The sequence below is a fragment of the Betta splendens genome, chromosome 21 (genome assembly GCF_900634795.4).
Source record: "Betta splendens chromosome 21, fBetSpl5.4, whole genome shotgun sequence".
Classification (NCBI taxonomy): Eukaryota; Metazoa; Chordata; class Actinopteri; order Anabantiformes; family Osphronemidae; genus Betta; species Betta splendens.
The window spans coordinates 263,237-284,880 of record NC_040899.1 but is presented as its reverse complement, the minus strand read 5'-3'; the positions used below and the strand labels follow the sequence as shown (position 1 = coordinate 284,880).

The window sequence follows — 21,644 nt, the reverse complement described above, 5'->3', positions numbered from 1 at the left end:
TGACGCAACAGTGTCGGTTTGATCCTGACTCAGTTCTCACCCAGGGCAGCTGTCTGACAGACTGACACAGGGCCTCTGTACTAAGTACTCTGATGTACTTAGATCAGCTTTTTGCAGGTGCCACATGAGACAGGAAGTGACCTCAGCACCTGTCCCGTATTTGCCCTGTGGTCTGGACCGGGCTGCTCTATATTCATTAGCCATGTACAGTAGGAGCCCAGGATTCATCTCAGATTTATGAGGCCCCCTCCTGAACTGGAACAGCCCCCCTGGCTGTGACACCAATGCAGGGTTTGTCTGTTTGGATTTTGGTACCATGTCCCTCTATTAGTCCACCGTGGCCTCAAAGGGAGGCTGGGGGAGAATGCAGCCTGATTCTCCTACTAACTTTGTAAATCCCCGTGCCAGCTAATTGTTCACTCACGGTAGAATCCGAAGGATCGAGTCTGCTTATCCAAACCCACAGGATGAATTTACAAAGATCCCGGTCTGGATCTGCTGTCACACCGGGACCAGCTGGACCTGGACTTTCTAATAAGGATTGAGCTACTGTCGTGTCTGATAGTTGTGTATTTGTGTTATGAAATAGTTTTTATGATTAAATGCTCACTGAGTTCATGTGCTTTGACCCCAGTGCTGATAATGAGGTTTTAATGTGCTCTGATGAGGCTTGATGATAACTTTAATAATGCCACAGAGGGAAATATGCATTTGTCCTGCTGTCGCCCAAGTTTGTCCGCCTGCGTCCTCCGGCTGGTAGCTTTTCATCCCTACTGCAACTGTCAATTAGAAAACTACACTCAGAAGTCAAACTTTGTCAAGCTTTTAACAACCACAACCTGCTCCCTATCAAGGTTACACTGCTGCACCTGGATCACCAGGTGACATCATGAGCTGCTGAACTGTCACTGACATGGAAGATCTGAGGTGAGAGGTTGTTGTGTTTCTCAGTCTACACCTACAGTACATCGACACATTCATCTACACCCAGTTCCAGCTGTGGCTGCATACTGCAGCTCTCCACAGTGGTGGTAATGATTAGTGTATCTAATCCCAGTCCAAACATATGCGGGCACTGCAGGCCGCTAACGCTCCCCTCTCCTTTGTCAAGGCAAATATTAGCAGAAAGCCAATAATAATATTGTAATTAAGATTTTAAATGGATTGTATGCTTTTTGGGTAATGAATAACACAGTTTTGGAGGATGGCATTTGTAAGTAATTAAACATGAAAAGCCCCTTGATTAAAGATAGAAACTGGATGTTTTTGCATTTTTTTGCATGCTAACTGGTACACCTTTCAAAGAATTATAAAAGGAAATAAGTGAACAGCTGAATTCTGATTTGCAGCAACATAAGACCACATCTCTGTGGTTTCATCAGTCAACTGCTCTTTGTCTCAGTTTCAGTGTCAGGTTTCAAATTGAATAGAACAGAGCCTAGTGTCACAGTCTAAGTTAAAAACAAGATTTCTTCTGTATCTTATTAGTATTTGGTGTTTAAGTTGAATGTAAATTATTAAAATTAAAAGAGGCAGAGAGACTAACTAATCAACTAATTATCAGCCCATGATCTGATGAAGTGTTATCACCTGTAACACTGCTGGTGGTTCTGACTCACATTTCCTGGCTGCAAATATATAGCACCACAATAAAAGAAGAAAACAGGGTTGGGGATGCTAAGGAGGAAGCTGAGGGAGAGACTGACGGGGGAAGCTGTGGGGGAGGCTGAGAAGTTAGGTTGAGGGGCAGACTGAAGAAAAGGCTGAGGGAGCGGCTGAGATGAGGGGAGGCTGAGGGGGAGGCTTAGGAGGAAGCTGAGGGGGAGGTTGAGAGAAAGGCTGAGGTGGACCAGGGACTGGACATAGGGAGGATGGTTGGATCAGCTCTGAGTCCAAGGATACCCGTAGGTGAGGACATAATGGGGGGGGGGGCACAACTACTGAAGAAACAAAGAAAGAAACAAGCTTACGATACGATACGATACGATACGATACGATACGATACGATACGATACGATACGATACGATACGATACGATACGATACGATACGATACGATACGATACGATATTTTTTTGGAACTGATCACTAAAGATGAATGGAAAAATATACCAGCGGAGACCTGCAAAAAGCTGGTCAGCAATTATAGGTGTTATAATGTTTGATTGCTATAACAGCAAATAAAGGCTTTTCTATTGATTACTGAGAAGCAATGGATAATGTGGACACATAAACTAAGATAAGAAACTGATGTCAGGAAAATGAATGAGATGATGAGCTTGTTCTTGGTGATGAATATGGGCATAAGTAGAAACCAGATCTGATGGTTCTGCTGTGCTGTTAGAACTCGGTGTATTACAGTAAGTGTCATTCTCAGTGTCATTCGCAGAAGGTGGTTTTAACATGTGACACTCCTGTCGCCAGTAAATAAAACCCAGTTTCTTCCAGATGTGTCAGTGTTTTACGTTATCGTTGTGTTTAAACAAATCTGCAGTCACATAATAAGGTTCGGAACCAGCTTGGTACAGTACCATTAGGGACACAAAACACTGGAAGCCCTAACAAGTCATTTCCTGTGACCCTGGCGGTTCTGACATGTGGGAAGCGAGAAACAGGATCTCATCACTGATCAATAAACTTAACTGGGCTCTAAATCATCATCGGTTGATTCAGTTATTTTCTCACCACAGTAAACTGAGCCAAAACCAACACAGGCGTTAGAGTATCAGATCTGGACCAGGGCTAGGATCAGTGCCAGAATGGAAACAAAGCTTCCTGACATGTTATATGCTCCAATGTCACTAGAGTCAGTCAATGCTCCCCCAGGACCAAAGTGTCCTTGGAGGGGCACCTCTCCATGCAGTCACTCATGGAAGCAGGTACTGCTAGAGTTAAATGCTCAGACATTTGGACCAGTTTTCTGGAAATGACCGAGGATGATCCTGAGAACATTCACCCTAGTGTATATGTTAGATCCCGAGGAGCCACCGGCACCAGTTTAATCTGCTGTGACTAAATGAAATATGCCAATGTTAAAGAGTCTACATTCACCATCATGGTTGAGAACACAGAGAACCTGTTGCTGGTATTTATCTGTTATGCTAATGACCCTGTGAACAGATCTGGGGTCAGAAGACTTGCTGCTCCTCCTGTGGAACATCAAAGATGCTTTTTTGTGTTTTGGGTAAGTGTGTGTTGGGGGGCAGATACGTGAATGACTGGAAGCAATGAACCTCTACACACAAATTCTCCGTCTCTCCCTCAGTGCGTGGCTGATAAGACAAGGGGGGGGGGGTTGTTACCTCTTGCAGGAATTCAAAACAGCTCTTGTCGCTTGGGTTTGATTTGCATTCGGGGAATGATAGTGTGGAGCGAGGCGGCAGTTGGAACGAGCTCAGTGAGGTGGCGTGCCCAGCAGCCCTGCCAGGGAGGACAGTCTGGGGGCCAACCCCCCCCCCCCCGTTAATCCACAAGTATTTGATTTGGGCGTCAGGAGCGTCCTCTGCTTTGATGTGCGTTTGTCCCGTGGACACAACATTAAAGAATCTCCTTCAAGCTGGGGCGAGTGGAGATAGCGTTACCTTCTTCTAAGGATTGAAAATGTGCTTAAATTTGCCCTTTAATGGTTCATTTTCCTCCAACCGTCAGCTAAATAAATTAGTTCCCCCTGTGAGCAGAGGGCTCACAGCTCGCAGTTTCTCATTGGCCGCTCCATTTATCCATGTTCCGAAAACCAGGGTTCATAAGAAAATGTGACGACTCAGCAGTAGCAGGACCGCACCTACAGTTCTGGTAATGTTCCAGCTCATATACAATACAGTCACGGTAAAATAAAGGTTCTGACATCATTGTGTCACTGACACTGGCCCAACTCCACAGCCACAAGTTACACCAGATCCTGAACCCAGAGCCAAACCGTTTCATCACTTACAGTACTCATAAACACAGAAATCAGGGTGTCAGAAAAAGCGTTCTGAGAGTTACAACCCACAGAACCACGGTGCTGAATTCAGCAGGCCATCGTCATGAACCAATGAGTCAGACTAAATATTTCACAAATGTTCTAATAGCACTGTTCCTGGTACTGAAACTGGTCCCAGGTCTACGGACTTACCTGACATCATGTCTTTGGACTGATGCTGGAGAATCTAAAAAAAAATCATGCAGACCAGTGAAAACAAGCAAGCTCCACATCAAACATAACCAGAACCCACCCAGGTCTCTGTTTAACGGTAAGGAAACTTCATACTAGTTGCAGGTCTTTCACTTACACTTGTTCCAGCCACCCTGCTACGAAGTCACTGGGTTTTTGCAATCTCATGCCGTTCCGCTGAGGTTCTACTGAGGTTCTGCTGAGGTTCTACTTCTGTTGTCCTGCTGTTCTAAACTTCTTTAACCCCAACCACGTTCTGTGGTTTTAACCAGTCATTTTTCCTATATCTGCTTTTTTCCAATCTTTCCATTCTCCATCTCTGTTCTCACTGGTCGTACTGAACGAAGGAACACGTGAGCTGGGATTCATGTTGGTGTCACTTGTGGCTTCATTGCCGCATCTGACTAACCTGAAATCTGTGACCTCACTGTGAAACTAATGCGTCAAGACCGGTTCTTGTCGCTCCTGGTGCCGCTGCTCTGTAACAAGGGCTGAATGTGACGGAGCGGCGTCCCAGTGCTCACAGGGATTTACATAATTGCTGCCTGACATATGCTGACTTGATGTTGATTAGCATGATTCCACATTGAGACGATGAATAATTGAAATCAACAAATTTGGCCTTGATCACAGAAACACACAAAGTGACCAAATCAGAAAAGACATGACAGCACATCTCTTCAACATGACCCTGAATGCCCCATGTGGTGTCCAGGTCAGCTCCGCTCACAACTAATTACTGATAAAAAACTGAGGTCATAAAAAACAAGTTTGTCTACTTCAACTATTAATCTTGCATGACTACTAACTAGCTTAGTCCACACAAACCTGTTCTTCAACTGGTAATTTTAGCCAATTTGTTAACATTAAACCATCAAAAATGGCTTCATTTCATCCATCTTCCAAAAATACACCATATACTGTAATTGTTCTAGTCAAAATGGATTAAAATTTCAACAGAAAGTGAAAGAGACAATGAAACACAAAGTTAATGCTGGTAAGTGCAGCGTGTATGAAGGAAAACTGAGCATGAAGGACGTCCCAGCAGCAGTTTGACCCGGTCCGGGCCACACACTGGTGCTTCAGAGAACCCAAAGGTTCTGTTCAATGACGGTTACTATAAACAAGGGCGTGTGTGTTTCTGATCATGTTTTTGGGTTAGCTGTGTCCAACAGAACCACTTTAGATCTGAACCACGACCAGCTGAACAATAAAGTGAAGCTCAGTTGACCTCATCTTTAAATCCTCTTACTCTATGTCTCAAAGAACGCTGACGGATTCATGGAGCAGGATGATGAAACACTAAACGAGTCTCAGCTTTAATCTCTTCAACAAAGAGAGATGTTGTAAAGCTTAGAAAGGATGTCTCTTGAAATATCCCAACCACAACAGATCCATCCAAACCTACTGTCAAGACAAAACTTTAGAAGCGTTTCCCTGTTCTCTTCAGTCTTCCTTCTGGACAGAGCTTTGGACGAACTCTAAACTGTGAACAAGTGGACATGACCAGAATTCAAAAAGACACAGTCACAAAAATAGAAAAGACTAGCACAAAGCTCAAGAAAGCAGTTGAGTGAAAGTGTACTGAGGCGGGATTTCAAACTTTGTGTTCACAAACTGAAGACAAAGACAAGAATGAAAAGAAATTGATGTGTGTAAGTGAGACTGAATCACCAGCGGCTTCAGACGTTATCACCCCATTCAATGGTCATTATCAGTGGTTATCAGCCCATACGTATGAGCCGGTAGGTGCCCACCTACAGTACCTGCTGGCAGCGGTGAATAGGTGCAGTAGGTCCTCGTCATTGATCCGTAAGGTTGATCACGGCTCGGATGATTTAACCAGCAGAGTCAGTAGGCGCTGTTGAGCGGTTGTTGTTCAGACGAGAGGATCAAAGTTTTTGATTTTGATTTATTAGCGAGGGCGGCACAGCAAGAAGGTTCTGGGTTCGATTCCCGGAGGCGGCCCTGGTGCCTTTCTGTGTGGAGTTTGCACGTTCTCCCCGTGTTTGCGTGGGTTCTCTCCGGGTTCTCCGGCTTCCTCCCACAGTCCAAAGACGTGCGTTAGATTGATTGGCTTCTCTCCATTGCCCGTAGGTGTGAGTGTGTGAGTGAATGGTTGTCTGTCTATGTGTTGCCCTGCGATGGACTGGCGACCTGTCCAGGGTGTACCCTGCCTCTCGCCCGTAGCCAGCTGGGAAAGGCTCCAGCACCCCCTTGACCCCGCACTAGGGAGTAAGAGGTTAAGAAAATGGATGGATGGATTTATTAGCGAGCATAACTTAGCAAGTAGCTAGCGGTATTGTGTTAGCTAACTGTAACCTTAACCCCCCACCCGTTATCCAGCCCTAACCCTAACCACAATAACCTCTAAAGCTGCTGAACGTAGCAGTTTAGCTAGCTGCTAGCTGTTCCCGAGGAGGCAGAGCAGGCACCTACAGTACTGGCCCGTACGAATGCGCTAATAAGTTCTGATCAGCCCATTCGTTATGGATGATAACATCCGAAGCGCGTGCAGCCACACTGAGTGGTTCCCCAATTAGAAAATGAAAAAGAATGAGAAGTTTTTCTCCACATTGTCTCATTTTGACATTACAGTTTTTATCGGTCGCTTTGACCTGTTTTACTAGGTTTCATTTATCTTCATCATCACTATTACAGCAGAGTATCAGACACATGAAACAAATGTGAAAACCTGTTCTCATTGAATTAACACATTTTCTCCCCCCTTTTGCAAAACAGTAACACTGACATCATTTAAACAGTCTAAACATCATTGTTTTAGCTTTGTGATCAAAGGAAAACCATCTATTCCTAACTTACTGTATGTCTCAAAGAACGCTCAAAGGACACATCCAGTCTGGTTCTGCTGGAGGTTTCTTCCTCGTTAGAGAGGGAGTTTTTCCTCTCCACTGTTGCTGTCAAATAAAGGCTTGCTGTATGTGGGATCTGTTGGGTTCAGTTGTGTAAGGTCTTAAACCTTACTTTGTAAAGTGCCTTGAGATAACTTTGTTGTGATTTAGCACTATATAAATAAAAATTTAATTGAATCATTAGAAACCAGTAAGATCAGTATGAACTCACCGTAGCACCTGTTTGACACTCCTTCGCAAAAATCTAAACCTACTGTAAATTTGCAGTTTTTAGACCTTAAAAATGGTGCCAGGTCTGTGTTGATCTTTACCAACATTGATGGAGGAGGTCTAAAGCAGAGACTCAGTATCAATAGTGGCTGTGTCTCACCCTCCAAGTGTCAGGCACGGCAACTGTCTTAACAGACCGGACCCACATGCATGGCACAGAGTCCAACTGGTTCAAGTAAAACAGTATTTATTGTACAGAATACAGAGTAGCGGAAGGGAGGTCGCTGGCACAATCTTCTGACAAGGGACCGACTTATAATGGTGGTCAGACAGGCAAGGGTCGATAACAAAGAGATTGGAATACGGTACCAGAGGATCAGGCAGTTCAGCGTCAGTGGATAGGCGAGGGTCAGCAACATGCAGGCTCGGTGACAGGACAGACAAGGGCTAGGCAATCTCGGCGTCAGGTTAACAAGCAGTAATCAGCAACAAACAGACTCAGCGACGGTACAGGAAAGGACAAGGCAAAGACTAGGTCGGACTCGGAAACAGAACTGGTATCAGGCTAGGGATCAAAACGAATGCTGGAATGCAGAAAAAACCACGACAATCTGGCAGAGGATTCAGGTGAGTACTGGTGGTTAAATGCTGGCGTGATTGCTAATGACAGACAGGTGGAGTTATGTGGACCGAAGTGAAAACTGGCAGCAAAAATGGACTAGATTAAACTGCTCCTGGAGGCTGGTTTCATGACACAATTTCATGACACACAGAGGCTCAGTCTTTGTCCAAGAACAAAAAGATCAATACCATTATTAGTTGTTTGTTACATTCCATGTTTTGAGTCTATGTCTACACTGAGCATGAGAATACTAAAACCTAGACAGTTTTGACCTCTGACTCGTGACAGACCAAGGCTCAAAGTTTGACAAAGACATCAGACGTTTGTCAGAAGTGTTGCAGGATGTGTTGCTGGAGTGGACTCATTAATTCCCGCCCTTGGACCGGTTTAATCATGTTGCAGATGGTCGCTGGTCCTATTGTTGTGAACTAGAAGTTTGTTTGTCATCGGACTCAATTAATGTTTTGAAAACGATGTAGGACCTGATTTGTTTGTTATCCAGCATTCTCTGACACTGTGACACTGAAGGGGAGGCAACCCGGTTCTGGACTTGTTTCTGTTATTTGCTTTCAACTAAGTCAAAGCAGACACTCGCTCAGAAATTCAGACGCACGTGAAAAATTCATCAGCTCTTAGTCAGACTTCTGCTGCTCTGGACTATCTCAAAAAAGTCAAAGAAACATCAGCAAGACTCCGATGCCCCAATGCGGCCTGATGCTACTGCCACAGAAAATCCAAGCAGCAGGAAAATGTTCTGGTTCATCCAGAGAAGGAAAAGTCAGTGAAACACAAACAAGCTGAACCTTACCAGCACCTCACTCAAAACCGTTTTACAGGTGTCATCTGACTCACCTGTATCCTGGTGCTGCTAAGTGGGATTTGAGTTTTCTGTCAGTTCTTAAAGTGCTTTGAGATGACTTGTTCAAGAAAATAACTGAATAGAATATATGTATTTTTCATATTTCTGCCCAAGCTGAAGAACCTTTGTTGTGATGTTACAATAGGTAATGAGACTTCACATCAGGGGTTAATTCTGAAAAGAAGCCCTGTGTAAGGTTTCCACTCAAACATGTTTTCCAGCATTGTGAACCTGAGAGGAGTCAGAGGGAAGACACCTCCCAACGTGGCAGCTCCTCTTTCTGTTTGCTTTCCTTCCCACAGGGAGACCGGGACCAGACGTCTCTCAGAAGTCACTGATTCTCGACCCGAACATGATACGTGATAAACACAACAAGGACACAGATAATGACATAAGGCTGAGGATGAGGAGGAGACAGGATGAAGCACAGCAGCTGAGCAAACAGGGGGTCCTCACAGAAATGGATCCATTCTCAGATCTGGTTTCTGTTGTTCTTCATGACGATGTGAGAAAACAGAACCTCAAAGACAAAATGGCGGCTGATGGAAACTGTTGTCCTGCGTACAAACAGACATGCTGAAAATGTTCAGTTCCTCAGCTCTTAGGCGTTTGGGTTCAGTTTGAACCTGCAGCAGAGAGAGAACTGGAAGGTGTGGGATTAAAGCCTTAGCAGCTGGAGTTGCAGGTTCAACCCGTCAGACTCCGAATGGAGGCAAACCTCCTTCAAGATCAGTGAAGCAGTGATCACAGCATTGTATCTTACCGAGTGTGAAAGCACTGATCATGGTTTGGTTTTAACCTTTACACCACAATTATAGCTTTTGTCACTTTCATATTAAAACAATGTTTTAAATGTGATTATCTATAAGAATGGTTTACATTGTAAGAGTTGATTCAATTTCAAACCAAATGTTAGAAAAAAACAGATTATGATGAACTTCAAACCTCAAACTGATTTTACTACCATGTGGCATTAAACAATCTGAGGCTCACTAGCAAACCACCAGCTGATTTTTATCCGTAAGATAAAAGAAACATCATTAACATGTTTCTGCAGCGGGTAGAAGCATGAAGGGTAAAATAAAAACGCCTGACAGCGTAAGGCGACCGGAGTCCAGCTGCTCTAAATATTAAATCCATTAGGAGTTTGATCACGGAGTTATCTCGCTCAGATTAATCGCGTGTGTGAGCAACCTCGAACCTTTCGTGCTAATTTTATCTGTAATCCGACTGTTGATTGACAGCGTTGTCAGGCCTTTGAAAAACTCTGCACTCCAGTGTCAGTGCTTTTTGGATTATTTAAGATTATGTTGTAATTCCCCTTTTAATCCCCTTCGCTCTAAGATTGGGATGAAGTGTTGAAGTGTCTGATGAGATGTGGAAATCCTCGGTGTCACTCTGAAAAACTTTCTTTGCAGCTTTCATCACAGATTAAAAATCAAGCTCATCAAGACATCGCTGCTTGGAAACAATCGGATGCAGATCAGAGTAGGTACATGCTTCTACAAATAAAACATGGCTTAAGAAGCTGAACAGAGCTTCTCGTGGTTCGCCCTGGTTAAAGTAAAGATGAAGATAAACATTACTGATCCCACAGAAACAAGACAAACAGGATCTCTGGAACAAACAGACTCAGCGAATGCAAAACAAATAGGAACAGGTAATCATTTATCTGCACATGTACACAACTACACTGGTTATTAATCCAACGGCTGCACTAAAATATTGACTGTGTGCCTGTTGTCTGATCTCTGTTCTGGGTGTAACGCTCTGTTTCTGAAAGAGCTGCTCAGAGCCTCCAGGGTGAGAGTCAAATGTTAGTCCATGCAGCCAGGTGTTGGTTCCACACAGCCAGAGGTAGGTCCATGCAGCCAGATGTTGGTAAATGCAGCCAGATGTTGGTCTACACAGCCAGTGCGGTGGGTTCGCTCTTCCCATCACGGGACTGACGTTTCCTGGGAGGAGCTGCGCAGGCACACAGGTGTACATATTATGTCATTTGGGGGGGGGGGCTTTTCATTAACACCTAAAACATTTTTAAATGTAGATTTCCACTCTTACTAAATTATACGTTTGATGTCATGTCAAACAGGGATTCAATGCAGATAAGATTTTTTTTATCTCATAATTTTACACCACTTTCAGTTTTAAGTAAAACTGAAAAACAATTATCTTCTTTGCTCTTGTCATGCAGTTTAAAGGTAAATGGTCTGTTCCATTAATTCAAACTGCTGCCATCTGTTTTCATTCAGCAGCAGGAGCAAATAATTCCAACAAAATAAATGTAAGCTGCATTGCATAGAAGGACAGTCTAATAATATATAAAAAAGCACTTTGCGCTGCTAGAAAAACATACTATTCCTTCTTAATTGAGGAAAATAAAAACAGCCCCAGGTTTCTTTTCAGCACTGTAGCCAGGCTGATTAATAGTCATAGCTGTGTGAGCCTACTATCCCCTTAAATCTCAACAGCAATGACTTGAATGAACTACTTTACTAATAAAATTATCACCATTAGAAAAAACATTCAGCAGCGACTTCTTCCAAGTGACAGAAAACACTGTCTAGATCCATCAACTTTAAATTTACCAAATCCTCTGTCTTACCTAGACAGCTTCTTCCCCATAACCTCAATAATCAACTCTTCCAAGTCGTCCACTTGTCTTTTAGATCCAATCCCAACCAGATTACTCAAAGAAGTTGTACCTTTAATCAGCTCGTCCATATTAAATCAAATCAACCAATCTTTACATTTAGGCTATATACCACAGGCCTTTAAGGTGGCTGTGGTCAAATCTCTATTGAAAAAACCAACCCTGGACCCTGGGACCCTAGCAAACTATAGGCCCATTTCAAATTTACCCTTTATTTCTAAGATTCTTGAAAAAAGTGTGGCTAAACAATTATCTGACCACCTGAGTGGGAATAACATGTATGAAGATTTTCAGTCAGGATTTAGAAAACATCATAGCACAGAAACAGCTCTAGTTAGAGTCACTAATGATCTTCTCTTAGCTTTAGACGATGGTCTAGTTTCTGTCCTTGTCCTGTTAGATCTTAGTGCTGCATTTGATAAAATTGATCATAACATTTTATTACAGAGACTAGAACATCGAATTGGAATTAAAGGAACAGCACTGGGATGGTTTAAATCCTATTTGTTGAACAGATTCCAGTTTGTTCATGTAAATAAAAGAATTCTAATTCTAATGTACAACAATTAGCTATGGAGTACCACAGGGTTGGTTGTGCTTGGTCCAATTCTGTTTAGCCTATACATGTCTCCTCTAGGGAGATTATTAGGAAGCATTCTATTAATTTTCATTGTTATGCAGATGATACTCAGCTATATATGTCCTTGAAACCAAATGAAACAGATTTACTAGTCAAATTTCAGGGTTGTCTGCTGTGAGGAACCATTGTGTCATCTTTGACCAGGATCTCTCTTTTACATCATACATTAAACAAATCTCCAGAACCGCCTACTTCCATCTGCTAAAATCAGAAGCATCCTCTCTCAGAGCGATGCAGAGAAACTGATTAATGCATTTGTTACCTCTAGGCTGGACTACTGTAACTGCTTACTCATAGGATGTCCTAACAGCTCCTTAAAAAGCCTACAGCTTATTCAAAATGCTGCAGCCAGAGTTCTGACAGGACTTAGAAAGAGAGATCACATTTCTCCTACATTAGCTTCTCTGCGCTGGCTGCCTGTAAAATGTAGGATAGAATTTAAAATTCTCCTACTCACCTACAAAGTACTCAATGATAAAGCTCCTTCTTATCCTAAATACCTCATAGTTTCTTATGCCCTCAGCAGAACACTGTTAGGACATCCTATGAGTAAGGGGTTACAGTAGTCCAGCCTAGAGGTAACAAATGCATGGATCAGTTTCTCTGCATCACTCTGAGAGAGGATGCTTCTGATTTTAACTATATTTCTAAGGTGAAAGTAGGCGGTTCTGGAGATTTGTTTAATGTATGATGTAAAAGAGAGATCCTGGTCAAAGATGACACCAAGGTTCCTCACAGTAGAATCTGAAGCTAATGTTATGCCATCCAGGGTGGCTATCTGACTCAATAGTGTCTCTCTCAGATTTTTAGGCCCAACAATAAGAATCTCGGTTTTATCTGAGTTTAGTTGAAGGAAGTTTTGGGACATCCAGGATTTGATGTCTTTTAAACAACCCTGAATTTTGACTAGTTGATCTGTTTCATTTGATTCCAATGACATATATAGCTGAGTATCATCTGCGTAAAAATGAAAATTAATAGAATGCTTTCTAATAATCTCACCTAGAGGAGACATGTATAGGCTAAACAGAATTGGACCCAGCACAGAACCCTGTGGTACTCCATAGCTAATCCTTGTGCATGTGGGGAATTCATCATTAACATGAACAAACTGCAATCTGTTCAACAAATAGGATTTAAACTATCCCAATGCTGTTCCTTTAATCCCGATTCTATGTTCTAGTGTCTGTAATAGAATGTTATGATCAATTGTATCAAATGCAGCACTAAGATCTAACAGGACAAGGACAGAAACTAGACCATCGTCTAAAGCTAAGAGAAGATCATTAGTGACTCTAACTAGAGCTGTTTCTGTGCTATGATGTTTTCTAAATCAGGTTATTCCCACTCAGGTGGTCAGATAATTGTTTAGCCACGATTTTTTCCAGAATCTTGGAAATAAAGGGTAAATTTGAAATGGGCCTATAGTTGGCTAGTTGTCCAGGGTCAAGGGTTGGTTTTTTCAACAATAATGTAGTTCCTAGAGTCTTTAAATGTAGAACGGGGGGCAGAGCTTTTGGCCACCAAGCTCCTCTCCTCTGGAACCAGCTCCCTCTTCAGGTTTGAGAAGCTGACACACTCTCCACCTTTAAGATCAGGCTTAAAACCTTCCTTTTTGATAAAGCCAATAGTTAGAGATGGTTCAGGTCACTGTGGCTGTCGTGTAAGTAAGTCACTGGTTTCTCTCAAAGCCACCATCTACAGACACTTTGGGCTTTCATCCTTCAAATCTTTTCAAAATAACAACTCTCAAATTAATACAGAGGTTAGGGACATCCATGATGATTCATGAGGTTAAAGACAGGTGGGATAAAATACCCTCTGTGATGTGACCTGAAGATGCTAAAGAATCTGCCACTGGAACAGACAGATACAAAGCTTGGGCGATTATATTTACTAATAATAATTGTGTCAGTGTTGATGATTGTCAGAACCACAGCTATATAATGAGCTGCAGGAATATGCATGGCACGCTCAATGTGGGACCACAGTGTAATAATAACATATGGCAGGCCAAGATGTCGACCATCACACACCATTAACCACTCAGGAGCCGGGTCCTCCAAGGTGACAGGTCCGTGCTGATCCTGACCTTATTAACAAAACCCTTAGAGACATAAAACTAATTAAGTCATTTACTGCAGGTCTGTGGTTGAAATGACACCTTTTGCCATGTGAACACATGATGAGTGATTCCAGCCTTAAGACGTACAAAACAAGAAAAATTACTATTCAGTCAAAATGAAAGCAAACTCTCATGATGATGAAGATGATGTTAAAAACTATAAAGATCCAACTGCCTTAAAAGTCAAAATAACTCCAAGCCATCATCACAAAATCTGCAGTATGATGAAGAAACCGTCAAAGTCACAACCAACCTAAAAACATGACCACAACATCTACAATACAGTACAAATGAGTGGGCGGTGTGTGGGTCATGGGTTCACTTAGGGAAGCCACTGGTCTTAGATTCTCTTTATCTGCTGCATGTGGACATATTCAGTGCAGAATGTTTTCTGGCTGTAGCTCTGGCAAGTTGACAGCACCTTTTGGTTGCATTTATGTGACAAGAGGCCGCTTGAGGTCTCCCCTCCACCTCAGAGCATTCCATCAAAAGCCTGCTGACAGTTTGGAACACTGCCCTGTGCCGCAGCTCTTCCATCCCATTCCTGGAGTCGAGCAACAGGCACTGAGGGTCCCTCTAACCCCTTTCTGGTCTGCAGTGTGTGCCCCAGCCAAGCCTAAACCAGGTTCCCTCCTCCCAGAGACCTTAATACAGACGCGTCTTTGAGCAAGCAAGAAATCTTGTGCACTCAATTCTAAACAGAGATGATTGCAGGGTTCAGCTTTAGAGACGACACCTCACCACAGCCTAGTCTACCCTGGATCCAGGTCTTCTCCAGATCCAGGTATCTGCTACCTGCCAGACAGTGTTAACCGACAGCATGGGCTCTGCAGCAAGAGCTGTGGTGAGGTGGTACCTCAGAAAAGCAGACGAACATCAACTAGCAGTCCCTGTGCAGGCCCCCAAGCAAGAAAGATGTTATATGTGTGATTAGTACACTTTAAGTAAACAGCATATTGAAGCACATGTTTTACTTTATTCTGTGAACTAATTGTTTAAGTTTTTGTACACTTGATCACGTGTGTCACACAAAGTTTGAAACGCTGGGGGTCATTACGGGCTACATACATTTTTGTATTTGAATCCAATATGGAGACTCTATTGTACTCTTTAAGTATTTTCATGGAACAAAGTATGTCCCCACACAAATAGCCAGAAAATATAAGTTGTGGAGGGTATTACCAGAAAATGCCAAGAGCACAAGTTCAAGCATTCAGTTAATCATAGAAGAATTTCATTTTAACAAGCAATATACAGACAAATGTGACAGTAAACGAAAGCAAAGTTTTTGGGCTTTGTCCAGTGCAAAAAAATGTCAGAAGTTTGTATTTTATTCAAGCTGTGTGGTACATCTTTTAGTCTTTTAAATTTACCACTGTGATATAAAGCACATATATTTTAATTTTAAGACCAAAAACAGTTACTAATATTTCTGGTGCTGTTTACTTAAAAGATGGCTCATTGGGTTTAACCTTTAAGAACTCAAGTACAAGTGTCGTTCATGTGCATCAAACACAGATGAAAGTATGATATAATAACCAATTAGCATATAGTTAGCATTATACCACCACCTGTGCTAGTATACGACCCATTTATAGATTTCTGTTATTCCTATGTTCTCGGAAGTGACCCAATCAGTCTTTTGCTTTTTAGCCCTCCCACAGAGCTTGTCTGAAGGGATTTATTGGTCCACCATTTGGTCACGTTTCTTTATTGCAACAAGGTTGTAAAACACGATCGGCCATTTTTAGTGGCTGGGAGTCATGACAATCATGTGTTCATGCGCTTCACTTTATCAAAACCATCTGTTTGCTCAGTTAATTTTCACTAATCGTGCTATGATTATATGGAAGTTAGAAGTTACTGAGGCCTCTATGTACAGAGATATTCATACTAAAAGTGCATTTATCTTCAGACAGAACTGAAACATTTTACATTTTTTACTATTAATAAACATCGCATCAGTAGCACTTAGACTACTTTTCATATCTCATATCACATCCTACAAGTGTCCCCTATATTATGACACTATTTGCAGTCAAATAGACTTTGTGGTTGCATTTGAATGTGGCTATGCTATTTTCCAGAACCCCATCCTGGAAAATAGGCTAGGGGTATAAAAAGATAATCAAGAATTTTCTTGATTTTAAACTGAAATGTGCACATCAAATACTTGCACATTTACCATGATAGTATTCCTGTCTTAGACATTCTGTTACCTAATAACTAATATTGCACGTCTACAGTTACACACAAAATAAAAGATATTGCATGTTGATATTTGATAATGTGGATTATATTGTGAGTTACATGACAACCAAATAAATGGGCACACTGTGAAGGTACATATTGTGTCACTGCAGTGCTGTATTGTCCAGTCTGATGGCCGTGGGGAGGAATGACCTGCGGTGGCACTCCTTCCTGCACTGTGGGTGTAACAGTCTGAGCTGAAGGAACTGGTACAGAGCCTCTACAGAGTGGTGTAGGGGGTGGATGGGTTCTCCATGATGGATGTTAGTTTACCAGCATCCTTCTGTCCACCACCTCCTCCATGGACTCCAGTGTGCAGCCCAGGACAGAGCCGACATTTTGAACCAGCTTGTTGAGTCTCTTCCTGTACTGCCCCCCGCCCAACACAACTTCATACTGGACTACTGAGGCCACCACAGTGTCATAAAAGGTCCTTAGCAGCAGTCAAGTCAAGTATACTTGAGTATAGTTACAAACCTCAAACCTCTTTTTTATACTTGTAGAAACCAAGTATACTTGATCACATAAATATACTTTAGTTTGGTATATCTTAGTAAATATGTGTATAAAAGTGAACTTAAAGAATACATTTTTTCCTTTTTAGTTTAAAACAAGTATACAAATAGTACTTGTATGTACTTCTAAAGAGGTATTCCAAGTGGAAATAGAGAACGAGAAAAGGAGAAATAAGAAATTAGAAGTTAGAAATAACAGGGTGTCATTAGGCAGATATGCCAGTAGAGGGGGTGGGCACCTTGAAGGAACATTAAAACCATAGAGAGGCCAGTTCTGCAGAATAAAGGGTGCGGACAAGCTGACACCAGTTTGGGCTTGGGACGTATAAATGGGCTATGGGTAGGAATAAGAGCAAGATAGAACTGTATTATAAGATTGGAAATGTTAATCAAACATTGTGTAACGTAGTAGAACTAATGGAGTAAATACACGAGGAGCGATCGGTGGCTAGGCTAGGCCAGGCTAGGCTAATAAAGTGGACCTGTTGTAATGTTCCAAGTGTTGTTCAATTCAACTGTTGTAAGATGCAGCTGCTTTACTGCCTGATAGGGAGCTCAAATTATATAGCGGACAAATATCTGACGTTGACTCGGATGTTAGCTATAGCACCCTGTGTAGACAGATGGATGAAGGGCTAGGAGAGGGTTTCACAGAGGTGTGTAACACAGTTATAATGTCAGTGTTAAATCCCACTAAATGTGGAAATTCCGCCATCTGTTTGTGGTAGAATATACTTCCGGTGGTTCTGGACTGGAGTGCAGCTACCAAAATCCATGTGGGCACTTGCTAGTGCTGATGGGATGTGTTTCTTCTAGGAGGGAGGCACGGTTGTGCAAGCGAAGAAAAAGAAGGAACGGCTGTCTAGTGCTGTTGGTGGTTATACTGTACAAGAATAAAGCTGCTGGTAAAATAACTTCGACCAGCTTCGGGTGGTTTTTAATAAAAGAAGGAGAAGACGTGCAAAAACAGAAGGTTACACAAACTTGTCAGGGGCTTTGATGTATCAGACCCACATGCACAGCGTTGAGACCAAAAGGAAGGTTCAGTTTGCTTTAATGAGCAGTTCGTTATCCAAAAACAGGCGAGGATTGGTACACAACAGATGACGTAAGTACAAAAGAGCAGGCAGAGGCGGCGGTCAAAAACAAACTGGGTCAGCACCAGGTAAGCTCTGCTACAGTACAGAAGGACTAGCCAAGGGAGTACGAGGAGACAGGCATCGGTCACAACACAAGGCAAGAACTAGGTAAAAGCTGGAAAGTAGACATCAGTAAGTGAGCTACCAATCTGGCAATGGGACATACAGTAGGCTGCATATCCAATATACAACTAGTCCAAAAGTGCTGTAATTCCATCCCTAAGCCTTTGTATAAGGAGGTCAAAGAGTATGTGCAGAACCTTCTTAAAAGAGGCTGGATCCAGAAGTCTCTCGCCAATAGCCAGCTGGAATAGGCTCCAGCACCCCCGCGACCCGCACGTATGTAAGCGGTATGGAAGAAAGATGGATGGATGGATGGATGGATGGATGGATTAATAAAGGTCAACAGCTGAGAAATCATATGACTGGAAAAGTAATTCAGAAACTAACATAACGGAACAGAACCTGGAAATGGTACAAAATAAAACAGGAAATGGCAAAAATCAAGATCGATCAGATAAAACTGAGGTTCTTATAGTTGGGCCTGAAAATCACAGACACTATTGAAACAGATAGTTACCTTGGATAACATAACATTAGCTTCAGATTCTATTGTGAGGAATGCTCCTTTACCTCATATTAAAGAAATCTCCAGAAGCACCTTTTTCCATCTTATAAATTTAGCTCAAATTAGAAGCATCGTCTCTCAGAGTGATGCAGAAAAACTGATTAGTACTAGTACTACTAATGGTGTAAAGAGTTTTGCTTCCAGTGTAGCGGGTACTACTACTATTGTAAAGACTACTACTACTAGTGTAGGATTTCTACTACTAGTGAAGTGGGTAATACTACTACTAGTGTAGCAGGTACTGGACGAGTACACAGGATCAACCAAGATAAATGTGAATGCAGAAAAATGCAGATATTATTACAGCAAAACACTATTACTATTCAGGCATTTCAAGCTTGAATAAAGTCAGCAGCAAAAAGCAACCAATGGATTCTAAGTGTCTTCTGTTCTTAACTCTCCAAACATGAGGCAGGACAGTCTCAACACATCAGGATCAAATCAGCACCCCCCCCCTCCCCTTTCATATTCTTTTTATATCCCTTTAAAAACTGAAGCTCTGGACTCTGCTCTTTTCTTCTGGCCATTTCTTGTGCAGATAAGAGACTCTGTAATTATGGGAAAACCATTTTTCTGCCTTTTATTATTATTCTTTAAATCCGATGTCTCGCCTTGGCAGCACAACTAGGAACGATGGGAAAGTGACTGTCTTAAAGCAGCTTTTGTGGTGGAATCTGTGCAAATGTAAAACAAAAACCAGATTGAACACAATGACAGACCTCAAGTTCTAAAGTTGATTGTGCTATGATTGTGCTCAGACAGAAAGACACTAGAGGCAAAGTAATTCCAGAACAGAAGAACAAAGACATGCTCAAGCTCTGCTCCAGTCACTGAGGTTATTGCGTTGACGCGAATATGTCTTTTCACCATTAACAGGTCAAAGTGCCCATGGAACCAGACTGCTCAAAGCGTTCCTGCTGTCGGTTGTCTGCAGTACTGTTTGCCTCAGTGACTGTGGATAATTTTGTGAAGCAGCCAAGCCTCTCAGAGTTATTTCATATATTAACTGTGGAGTTTCTGAAAGAGCCTTGTGAGGATGGCCGACTGCCTGCTGCCTCACTTACAAAGAAAATCGGATGAAAAGATGAGGCGTGCCATGTCCCGACCACAGGGCCCATTAATAACATGGCAAATGACCGAGTCGGTGTCAAGCCCCTCCATCTTTTTGCAGCACAAACATATGGCAGCACGCTTGTCTAATTACGCCACCTATATAGCTGTACGGCCTCGGGGGAGGGGCGTCTTCTGAAGCTGGAGAAACAGAGGCTGGCCTTCATTTAGAAAGGAGGCTTTCAACGGCTGGGTTTGAAACAACTGCCCAGATAGTGGCTGACAGTTGGCACAGCTTTGATGCTGATGGTTAAGCTTTTATTTCTGCTACTTACTAAACAAAACTGTCTAAATTGCCAGATCAAACATGGACACTTATTTCCACATGTGTTCAGGCTCATGGATCAAAGGCTGGGGTCAGGTGCGACAAAGAATCTCACTGGTGATGCCACAATTAAATCATGTAAAGGTAATTAGCTCCTCTCTTACATATACCCAGCACTAATGTTTAACAAAGTAACTATTATGTTGATCTTGTGCTAAGCTGAGGAGGCCACCTTCAGCTACTGCACTGTGGGAGGATGTCAAAGTACAGAGTCTCAGAGCATCGTCGATCGGGCTAAAAGCAACTTCACACCTAAAGTGTGAAATTAATGTTGCTGCTCTTTGTTGATAATCCAGCAGTTTGCTGAAAAGCCAAAGCTAAATTTATTTTCTGTTTGGGTCCATTATACAGTCATCAAGACAAAGAAACAGTCCAGAACCAATCCATACAAAACAGGATTCAGATAGTGAACCTACTATTGAAATAGAAGTAGGTTCACTATGCAGCTCAGATTTAAACAACGAATCTGATAATAAAACTCTGGCCTGTTTTAGAGTCACAGAGCTTCAACCATAAATCACATCTGCATTTCCAGGACATTATTATACTGCACCTCCCACAAGTCATTACATATTATTAAATTGTACCAGTGATGCTTGGTGCAGCCAGCCATGTCTGGACCGATCCACAGAAATAGTAGCTGAACCAAAACTGTACCTGCGCGCCCAAAGTGTTGCCACAGGACCCACAAACTGATTCAGAACTTGAAGGTATCACAGCAAGTCAGAAGGTCAGTGTTTGTAGACATATGAAGTCTGTAGTGGAAACTTTATTAGCAGCATTTAGCGTAGTAGTTTTGAGAGACACATTGAATTTGTCTCGTTTTTATTTTTGTCCCATTCATCTCGTCTGGCATAAATAGTTTTCATACATATTTGCAATAATTTGATTGCCAATAATGCAAATGAGTTGTCTCATAATTTATTAAAACAGCTTCTGAAGGGCTGATGAAGTTAGAGTGGCCAATGCTGTTGTCTCGGGCCCAGCTAGCGTCTATGCATCCACTTTGGATATGGAGTACTGTAATTTGTCCCAAAACCTGGCAGCTCAGGTGGGGCTGCAGTAAGAACCCTGTGCCTGGCTGCCGCCTAGCCAGTGCAGTGAAGAGCAGAAACACAGAATAAAAATGGATCCAAGCGGATATGTGGTGGCACTGCCTGTGGAAACATAAAGGCTTTTACATGATAACCCCCTCCTCCCCAAAAACCACAAGCACAAAACTCCAGAGCTCTCCAGACTCTGTCGTGGCCAGGCTGGACTGGGTTGACTGCTGCGTCTGGACTTCCAGGTCCACAATGCCTTTACAGACCTTCATCTGCCAGCAGAGTCTTAAAGCTCTGTTTCAGAGAGGTCCAAGAGAAGGAGGTGGTGTCGACCTGCAGTAAACCAGAAATATGTCTGAACTGTTTAAATAAAAGCACATTTTCTACATCTGAGGGCTCTAGCGCTTGTTACAGGTAAAATATTTAATTCAAGTTAAACTCACTCACATTTCTTTTAACTAAAAATGGGATCCTGGTGCATTAGGGATTCAGTGATTTTG

General features: G+C 42.4%; 1 protein-coding gene across 3 annotated transcripts in view; it reads right to left on the bottom strand.

The window, feature by feature from the left end:
• Positions 1-7,465: 7,465 nt before the first annotated feature.
• The window catches only part of gtdc1 (glycosyltransferase-like domain containing 1), a 45,521-nt gene continuing 31,342 nt past the window's right edge, over positions 7,466-21,644 (bottom strand). For 2 of the 3 annotated variants that reach the window (XM_029137456.2, XM_041068791.1), the window contains one exon: positions 17,937-21,477. In XM_029137456.2, coding sequence (XP_028993289.1) covers positions 21,403-21,477 — 75 coding nt within the window. In that variant the 3' untranslated portion in view covers positions 17,937-21,402. Of the gene's footprint in view, positions 10,682-17,936; positions 21,478-21,644 lie in introns of those variants that run through there. The other variant, XM_041068792.1, reaches the window with a different exon arrangement.